The 9,688-nt window shown below is 48.5% G+C and overlaps 2 protein-coding genes across 2 annotated transcripts; both read left to right on the forward strand.

Moving 5' to 3' along the window:
* Nucleotides 1-2,882: 2,882 nt before the first annotated feature.
* Nucleotides 2,883-5,091, forward strand: NPFFR2 (neuropeptide FF receptor 2). Its single transcript, XM_063156918.1, is given in 3 exon segments — nt 2,883-3,255; nt 3,516-3,615; nt 3,973-5,091. Coding segments are annotated over 3 exon segments (1,245 nt in total). The 3' UTR covers nt 4,745-5,091.
* A 701-nt stretch (nt 5,092-5,792) lies between these two features.
* Nucleotides 5,793-9,455, forward strand: LOC134419124 (ras association domain-containing protein 6-like). Its single transcript, XM_063158087.1, has 6 exons — nt 5,793-5,862; nt 7,120-7,304; nt 7,408-7,509; nt 8,563-8,614; nt 9,127-9,245; nt 9,332-9,455. Exons 1-6 carry the CDS (start codon nt 5,793-5,795, stop codon nt 9,431-9,433), a joined length of 630 nt encoding a protein of 209 aa, XP_063014157.1. The 3' UTR covers nt 9,434-9,455.
* The last annotated feature ends 233 nt before the right edge of the window (nt 9,456-9,688 follow it).

Consider the following 9,688-nt stretch of genomic DNA (forward strand, 5'->3'; position numbering starts at 1 on the left):
GAAGCCAAGAGGAGCCCAGAATCCCATGGGCTGTGCACAGGGTCCCTGTGGAACAGCATTTCAGGTTTTTAGTCAGTGGCCCCCTTCCTGGTTCCCTATGGCAGAGGATGATCCATGAATTTCTCAGACACTCACAGACCAATGTCCTGTTCTTTTTGCCATCCTTCAGGGGCTGTGTTTTGCCCCTGGGAATTTCTCACTTTTCAGCAGACCAGGGATCATTTTCCAAAGTGGGAAACCTTGGGAACTGGGAGCCCTGGGAAGTCTCTGTTCTTGTGCCATTACTAAGCTCAGGACAAGGGAAGAACAGATTTTTTAGCACTTACCACACTGAATGTTCTTCATGGACAGCTACACACTCCTGCTGTTCCTCCCATCTCTGAAGTGTCCTAATTTTTGTTTCAGCCTCAGAGGATCCTGTGAGGGTATTTCACACATAAAAATGAAGACATCAGGATGACAAACCCAGCAGGTTGTGCACAGGGGTGAGGCAGTGGTGGCTGCTCCAGGGGATTTCTTCCACGTGCCCAACATGAAAATAATGGCATCACTTCATAATGGCTTGGAACTGCTGCTCTAACGAGGGAAAACTGAATTTCTCTACTCAGAGGTACACAGTTGTCCTGGTCAGGCTGTAAGATGTTACATTGTGGATTTGTCCATGGAGGCTGTGTCTGAGATTCCAGCAGGGAATGAGCCTCCTGTGCTTGGGAACCCACTGTGGGTTGGGGCAGTTTTCACTCTGGGAGCCTCCCTCCCACTTTATTCCTTTGCAGATTATCTCTGGTGTATTAAATGAAGGAGGGAGGCCTTGCTCTTATCAAGTTACCACGTGGAAGCAGATTACTGTTATTCATCCTCTTATACCAATTAGGTATTGCATAATTTTTTCTCTTTCCTTAGATGATTTATATTTCTGTCCTCTGTGCCTCTCTCGATTATTTATCACTGCTTGTTTTAGCAGGCAAGGCCCCTGTGAAAACACAAGTCACTGTCTTAATTTCTCCTTCCAGCCAATCCTTCTCCCCCTCAGCTTCAGGATAATAGAAATCCATGGAGCTTTTCCATTTCCTGTCATCTGCAGTGTTTGCAGAGCCACTTCCCTATGCCTGCACAGCCAAAATTTCATTAGTGCAACTGGGATGAGACTCAGATCCAGTTTTGCCTCGAGGCTGTTTACAACTTCTTGTTTACCAGCTATGGACAGAAACTATTCCAGAGATCATTACTGAAGTGATTAGAAGCTGCTGCCTCACAGCACAGTGTCAGAAACCGAGAGAAAACACAAAATATGTATCCAAAATAACCATTATTCCTCCTGCTTTTAGTGTGATAAGGGACAGCCCTGTCATGGAGTGACCAAGAACTTCTGCCTCAGATCATCAGAGACCCCTGGAAAAGCCAAACTCCCGCAGGTAAGGAAGGAAAGGCACCTCTGGGGACAGCCCAGGGACAGCTGGGCATGGGGACTGGGAATGTGGTGGGAGCCAAAAGCCACCTTCTCCTGGCCGCAGTGTCTCCCTAAAGCAGCTCCTCTGGGAAGCAAAAGATTATGGCAGAAAATTAGTGGGTAATAGTAATAATAATAGTAATGTGGTGAAGAGCAGCAAAGGGAGCAACAGGAATGCTGCTTTTTAATGGAGAGACCATCTCCTGGGATTTATAAAGCCCATCTCCAAGTCTGGGATTAAAGGAGCAGTGTAAACTCATGTTGTCAAACATCTGTGTTGGCATTCTGTCAGAGTTCCCCACCTTGAACCCAGGTTGGGGTGCAAGAGCACCAGTGCTGCTTCCTTGAGGGATCAGGAAAATGGGCATTAAAGCTCTTCTCACAAGGCTGACTCTGAGCTCTGTCTGGGGAAAGCATTTGGCACATCAGACGTCTCAATAAGATCACCTCCAATGATTTTGAAAGCATGTTGAGTAAAAACTAATCAAGATAAATAAGCCTTGGTCTGTAAGGACAGCCCCACAGAATGTACAACTATCCCTACACTTGTTCAAACCAACAAGCAGGTGGTTTTTGGTGAGGGACTCCAGATTTTTGTCTTCCTGCCTGGCTGTGCAGGCATTTAATAAGTCTGTAAAATACAGACCCATTAAGACACTGCACTGCTGCTGATTTCTGAACAGACATAAGAGAGCAGAACATGATGGGTTTTCACTGCTCTGCTTGTTCCAAACCTGAGGCACAGCAGAATAAATACTTTTTTTTTACTGCACTTAATTCTTGAGAGTAAAGCACTTGCAGAGGCTTTGCTGAGCTTTCATACAAGCTCATCAGGATTCAGATAACTTGTGCCTAAATTTAAATCCCATTTCTATTAAGAAATTTGGAGCATCTTGAAAGCACCTGCGCTCACACTTTAATTTCATTCCTGCTGCCACCAATTAATTTTGCCCCCTGCTTCTTTAGGCATCCTCATCTGGGAGACAAAATATATGTGGAAAAGAGTTTGGAATGCTGCCTCCAAGTCAAGTTAGCTGCTTGGAAATGAACCCAGCTCTCTTGTAGCTCAGCATGTTTCAGACACAATGTGGTCCTTCTTGATTGCAGCCTTGGAGTTAGGTAGCTTGACTAGCAGGGAGCAGGGAATTAAATCACCCAGCTGCACACAAAACCATGTCCATGACATGGGGCTGGATTTGAATACTTGCAGTCAGAAGGCTTGTGCCACTTGAGAAAGCTTTAATCCCTGTTTTTCAGTGCTGGAGTTAGTGACTTTTTAGTGATTATTGCTCAGCCACCTCACTGCTGCCAGGGTGCAAGTGAATTTCATGCTTATTTCAGCACACAGTGGACCCAAAACAGAAAACAATGCGATAATAATACTGATAATAATATTATCACATTGCTTCAGATCAATTGCAAGCAGACTAAAATGGCCTCTTTACAAATATCTTTTAGGGCACATTAGAACACAAGGAGGAGAATGGACTCAAACTCCTCGTTGGATTGGCCTCACTTGGATTTGCTGAATTACAACAAGATGTACAAGTACCTTTACCTGGAAGGAAATGTCTCCTACGTGGACTTCTACCTCCACCAGCCTTGGGTGGCTGCTGTCTTCATCACCTCCTACCTGCTCATCCTCCTCCTGTGCATGGTGGGCAACGAGGGGGTTTGTTTCATCGTGCTGTGGAGCAGGCACATGCGCACGGTCACCAACTTGTTCATCCTGAACCTGGCTGTCAGTGACTTGCTGGTGGGGTTCTTCTGCATGCCCACCACCCTCCTGGACAACATCATTGCAGGTGGGCTGGCTGCCCATGGGGTGGGGAGAGCTAGGGGCGTGTGTCTAGGGAGCTCTGTGGGCATTCTGAGTCAGTGGAAGGTGTCCCTGCCCATGGCACGATGTTCCTGGCCATGGCTGGAACTCCATGATCTTGCCTTCCATCCAAACCACCCCAGGAGTCTACAGTTCTACTCAGGAAATGGAAGATGAGAGCGAATGATTTTAAGCAGAGTCCTGCAGTGAGATGTCAGCAATTCCAAAATGCCTGTTTCCTTGCAGGGTGGCCCTTTGGGAGCCTGGTGTGCAAGATGAGCAGGATGGTCCAAGGCATCTCTGTTTCTGCCTCTGTCTTCACTCTGGTTGCTATTGCCATGGACAGGTAAGATGCTGCAGAGTCTGTAACCACCAGTGTCGTCTCCCCTGGCCCCCTGACCACTCTGAGCCCAGTCACTAACCCTCCCAACACCACAACAAATCTGATGCATTTTGCTCCTTAGCAAAATAAAATCTGTGCAGGTCTAAAGAGTAATCTACTCCTCCACCGGTGTCCCTTAAAGAGAGTGGAACTGGGCTATCCCAGCCTGCCTGCAATTGGTTTGTTTCTCAGCCATGTAGCTGGATTGCACAGGCAGCAACTGCCAGGGAGGATGAAAGACAGGCAGTTCAAAATGTGTGTGCATCCCTGCCCGGGATAGGAGGCGTTCCTCACACGGCTTCTCCGGTGCCTGTGCTGCAGGTTCCGGAGCATCGTGCACCCCTTCAAGCCGAAGCTGACCGTCCCCGCCGCCACCATCGCGGTGATCTGGGCACTGGCCGTGGCCATCATGTGTCCCTCGGCGGCAGGAGAAGCGCTTCCAGCTGCTCCTGGGCATGGGCAACGCCACCCACCCGTGTTCTGGTGCCGGGAGGAGTGGCCCGAGCCGGCCATGAGGAAGGCCTACACCACGGTGCTCTTTGCCAACACCTACCTGGCTCCGGTGGTGCTCATTGCGCTCGTGTACGCCAGGATCGGCGTTTCCCTGTGCCACGCCGCCATGCCTGGGCCGGGGAAGCACGGCCGGGAGCAGCGGCGCGGAGCGTGGAGGAGGAAGCGGAAAGCCATCCACATGCTCGTCCTTGTCACCCTGCTTTTCGCCCTGTCCTGGCTTCCCCTGTGGAGCCTGATGCTGCTGTCGGACTACGGCAGCCTGTCGGACGTGCAGCTGCGGCTGATCAATGTGTACTTCTATCCCCTGGCTCACTGGCTGGCCTTCTCCAACAGCAGTGTCAACCCCATCATCTACGGCTTCCGCAATCGGAGTTTCCGCCGCGGCTTCCAGGCCGTGCTCCAGCTCCAGCTCTGCTCCAGGCCCGCCTCGGCCCAGCCAGCCCCAGGCCAGGCCGCCCTGCCCGCTGCCCCCTGCCCGCCGGCCCAGGATCCCCCTCCCCACACAACCAAGGGAGGAAACCGGGTCAATAAGCAGCAGGCTTTGCTCATGGAGGAGCTTGAAGAGAATGGGATGGAGTGAAAGGCACTGTGCTTCTGGAAATCTCTCTGTTCCCCATGGAACAGGGCTGCTTGAACCCTGATTTTGGTCATATTTCATTCCTGTGAGAAATCCCTCATCCTGTGACTCTCATGGACTGAAATACTGCAGACCCAGTCTGGCACTCAGCCACCCCTGGATTATCTCATAGTTGTGCTTCTTCCTGGACATTGTGAATGCTGGGTCCTGCTCAAATGACAAAATTTAGCATTTTCCATCACATTCCATTTATTCCCCTTGGTTGCTGTTATTTCTATCACGTCCATTATTATTGCAGCTAGTGACACAAGTGGAAATGGAAATTTGAGAAATAAAGGATAAAAACTTGGTTTGGTGGTGTGTTTTTTGGGGAACTCGATTTGATGTTGCAGGGGGATAGAAGTCACCAAAATAGACTGAAATTTAAATACGAGCAGGAGAGAAAACACTTGAGAGCCCAGGACAAACCTCAGCAGGGACAAGAGTGATACTGGAAGAATAGTGAGGAATGGCATTTGTGCAAGGAGCAGCACAGGATCACAGAGCACCAAGGCTTATTCTGTAAGGCCCTACAGGAGCCAAACCCCAGGTAAAGCCATTCCCTAGGGCAGTCCTCCCTCAGATAAATAGGAGTGACTTTCACATTATGACATTCCCTGCTGCTCACTGTCTCAAAATGATCATTCTCTTCCCTACACATTACCTAAATTTTATCCTCAAACCTTTACCTGGCCGTGCCTCAGTTTACCTCTAAATGTTCATTTTGTGCACTACAGCCTACCTCAGATTTGCTCCAAAAATTTTTCCCTGTCTGTCCCCTGCTTGTTAACTCATTTTCTCCTCACAATGTTCATTTGCCCTTGAGAACAACTCAGATTTATGGAGGAGCATTTCTCCCTCATTTTAGGAGGAACATTTCTCCCACAAGCACACAATTTCTTTCACTCCATATCCAGTTGAGGAAACACCAAATCAGTGCTTGGCTCTGACATAAAAGATTGGAAAAGGACATTTTGCTGGGATTTGGGACAGAGGGTCTTTCCCCCCTCACATGATCCCCGAGTTTGGCCACAGGAGGCGGGAACGGGAGAGGATGAGGCAAGAGCGAGGTTATGGCAAGGGTGAGAATCTCTGATCTCTGAGTTCGCCTTGGCATCCCAGAGCCTCTCTCCGTGCAGATTATGAGGGGAACATTTTCTGAATTGGTTGGTACTGATCTTTTTCATGTTGAATTAATGCATTTTGATCATTTTGTGTCATTTAAGCTTTAGGTGGCATTTTTTAGGTGGCATTTCCTGTGGGGTTGCTGGTGTGCTGAAGGTGGCTGTTGATGCTGGGAAAGGCAATTTCCCTGCAAAGCTTTTCTATAAAACATAACTATATGAAATAATGGAGTTTCTATGATAAGAACAGGACTTAGGCTCCCAACAGAGAACTGGGGTGTGCTGGGCAGGCACTGGGAAGCATGCAATTATTTCTGTGATAATTTCTCCAAACATTGATTTCTGTCTGTTTGCTTCAAAACTTCAAAACTTGTTTGTAACTTCAAAAACTAGAGCTGCATCACAGACGATATCTAAGCTCTTCTTTAGGACAGAGAGCAGAACCCGGGTTCAAGTATATTGAAACAATGCCAGGAAAACATAAATCTCTCAGAAAATAGCAGAAAATAATGCATTATAAATGTCTTTATTTCAGCCAAGTGCCTGCCACTAGAGTGGGTGAATATTCAGCTGTACTTACTGAGATAACACACAGGTGATGCACTGGCTCTCCTGGATTAATGTGAATTGCTGCCAGCTGTTTTCCAGTAGGTTCAGTTGCAGTGCTGGAGCTGTACTGACAAGCTGGAGCCCTGAAGCACAAGAATCTGTGCTGTCCATAGTGAGTGTTGTCTAGTGCGTGTCCTGAGGTCCCTGAGCTAGTGCTGTTCTGTCACTGAGTCAGCTCATTCTCGTTTAAACTCTCTTGAAAAGTGCTTGAAGTGCACATGGGAGTACAAAAAACATGTGGGAAAGCTTTAGGGGTGTGCAGCTTCCCTGCCAGCAAAGGGAAATCTCTTTACTGTGTGTCACATGCCCTGCAAGCTGGGGAAACACCCACCTAGGGCTGCTTAGGGCTGTGCAGGTGACTTGGTGAACAGCCAGTGGCAATGAGCTGTGCTTTCATCCAAGAAATCATTCCCAAGGGAGCAAATCCGCAAACTGCAACCCTTGCAAGCAGCCTGTTCTTCATCGTATGCCTCTGCCTTGTTCCTTTCCTGCTCCACCCCCCCAAAAACAATAAATAGTAAACAGTAAATGAAGCCCTTCATTGAGAGCCTCCCTCCTCTGGGGGTGCTGGCAGCTGCACAGGACGCGTGGTTCTCTTCTGTCCAGGTTATCCATGCTATGAAAGTCACACTCTCAGGTCCAGGAGGGAGCAGGAGCTCGACTGTGCCACCCTGCCCCGCACCAGCAGCGATGCCACGGCCGTGCGCAGGAGGACCAAGCTCCCCACCATCACCAGGACAGAAGTAGAAACTCACAGGTTCTCTATCAATGGCCACTTCTACAACCACGAGGTAGGAAATTTTAGGCTTGGCTTTGTCACCTGAGGGACAGGGAGCCCTGCCCAGTGAGGTGTGCCTCAGGCTCAGGCCGTGGTGTGGCTGCTTTTGTTCCCAGACATCCGTTTTCACTCCGGCTTTTGGGTCAGAAACCAAAATAAGAATCAACAGCCAGATGAGAACCAGACAAGTGATAGAGCAGTTGCTTCGGAAGTTTAAGGTAAGTCTGCTGGCAGGAGGAAGCGTGGCCGTGTTCTGGAAGCGTTCATTCCCATGTGCACTCCCTCCAGCACTGCGGGAAAGATGTGGAATAGCTGGGCGAGGACAGTGCATGGAGCGGAGTGTAAAAAAACCCAGATGGACAATTTGAACCCTGGCGGGGCTGCCCTCCCGCGGACAGCCCCGGAACTGCGGCTCGCCTGAAACAGCAGCGATTATCCCAGCGCCGGTCTGGGACGGGCTTTCCCTGGGAGCCGGGCTTGCGGGAAGATGGGAAGGTTACAGCTGCAAATACTGCTCGAGGCCAGTGCCATGCTGCCTGAAACTACTTTTTTTTTTTTTTTAAATTTCCTTGGAACCATCTCCCACCAACAATGTCGTATGTGGTCAGAAGTAGCTTTGCCCTTACTGCTGCATATTTCTCAAATATCTTGATTTTCCATGGCTGCTTAGTGTTTAATTTATACTTTAATGGTCTTAAGCTTCCCATTTAACTTGTCTGGAGACTTCACTATTGCAGAATTACTTTGTGTGGTTAGTAAGACTTGTGAGTGTCTTGGAAGGAAAACAACTTCTAGGAGTAGCAAGGAAGGGAATTACAGAGCAGGGAGTAGAGTTGTAGGGAATACATTGCAAAGAAAGTGTTCAAAAGCTGTGCTTTTCTCTGAATGTGGCTGTCAGGCACGAGGGTAGGTCACAGAGGTTTACCTTGATGGCAGCACAAACAGCAGATCTACGTGTGAGGGGAGAATAAGCTCTAGGAAGCAGTTAAGGATGCTGCAAGGAAAGCAGGCAGGACAGATCTGGGTTTGCAGTGTGTTTCTGGTTTGGGCACATGGGAACACGAGGGTTAGGGCTGGCCCAGGGACAGTGAACGTGGTAGCACAGCTTTCTGCCTTATGCAGATCCACTATCTTTAGCTCTTGTACAGACAGGATCCCTGTCTCAGGCTTTGATCCAAATCTCTGAGCTGAGACACACAGGGAAAATGTGCTGAGAGGGAAGTGCTGGGAAGGTCTGTGAGTCTGAAAGGAATTTCTTTTTTTTTTCACAGATAGAAAACAGCCCCCATGAATTTGCACTTTACGTTATCCATGCATCTGGAGGTAAGCCAGCCACTGAGCCTGAGCACTTCAGCTCTGATCATTCTGTGTGTGTGTGGAATGTGTCCCTTGGAGTAACAGGACTTGTGCCAGGCCTCTGTCCTTGTTTGTGCACTCTGTGTGTGCTGTGGCATTTTGCCTTCTCGGGGACCCTTCAGAGATGTCTCCTCTGGAGAGGAAAAGCTGAATAATTGTGTGTATTTCAGCTGACAGTTTGCATTGCATATGCTGAGTTCAAAGTATTCACTGGTCAGTGGAAAAATACTTCCATAGCAGTTTACTTTTCCGGGAAAAGGGAGATTTGATCTTTATTAAAGGGAACACCTGAGAGAATAGGAGGGAACTGGGGGAGAAGGTATTTTAAATGGCACAACATCAGGGACCTGTTGGGTATCTGGTCATTGCACTCGAGTCAGCATGGGATCCTCGTCAGGTAAAAAGGCTCGTGACTGCAGGTGGTAGATGGAGCCCCTGTGGTTGGTTCTGTGTTTTGTGACACTGCTTATACATTCCAGAAAAGAAGCAGCTGAGGAGTAGAGATGTTCCCTTGCTGCACAGGCTGCTGCAGGGGCCCTCTGAGAAGGTTGCCAAGTTCTTTCTCATGGATAGGGACGTGGAAGAGATCAGCAGTGATGTATGTATATCCTCACTTCTCATAGCTCGTGGAGTTTTCCTCGGTGACCACAGTCAGCAGTGCCTTTCTTGTCTTCTCCTTGGTAGGTGGCTCAGTACATTTCATTCCATCTTCCCTTCTTGGAATCCATTCTGCCCAGAATAAATGAAGAGGAGAAGCAGGAAATTCAACAGACAACTGCTAGGTAAACAGACACAGAATGAGGTGTCACAGAGTCCAGGGCAATCTGTACAATTGGCTCATGAGGAGAAGATATGAATGTAGCAGAGTGCAGGTGGAACACTGTGTTGGGAAGGCTGAAGGGATTGGGAGGGTTTGTAATCCTTTCCCTATCCTGCTGCTCTTAAAGATTCCATAATTAACATTGACTACACACAGAGTAGGGTCTTCAGAAAATTTGGACCCTCAGGTAACTTCTCTTTATTTTGATTGCTGTTTGCTTT

This window comes from Melospiza melodia, chromosome 5, assembly GCF_035770615.1.
Source record: "Melospiza melodia melodia isolate bMelMel2 chromosome 5, bMelMel2.pri, whole genome shotgun sequence".
Lineage (NCBI taxonomy): Eukaryota > Metazoa > Chordata > Aves > Passeriformes > Passerellidae > Melospiza > Melospiza melodia.

Excerpts from the sequence above, each read along its gene's own strand:
- LOC134419124 (XM_063158087.1), top strand. The coding sequence starts at position 5,793 with ATGATCCCCGAGTTTGGCCACAGGAGGCGGGAACGGGAGAGGATGAGG. Across the intron at positions 5,863-7,119 it reads AGAGCGAGGTTATGGCAAGG|GTTATCCATGCTATGAAAGT; the intron begins GTGAGAATCTCT and ends TCTTCTGTCCAG. Across the intron at positions 7,305-7,407 it reads GCCACTTCTACAACCACGAG|ACATCCGTTTTCACTCCGGC; the intron begins GTAGGAAATTTT and ends TTTTGTTCCCAG.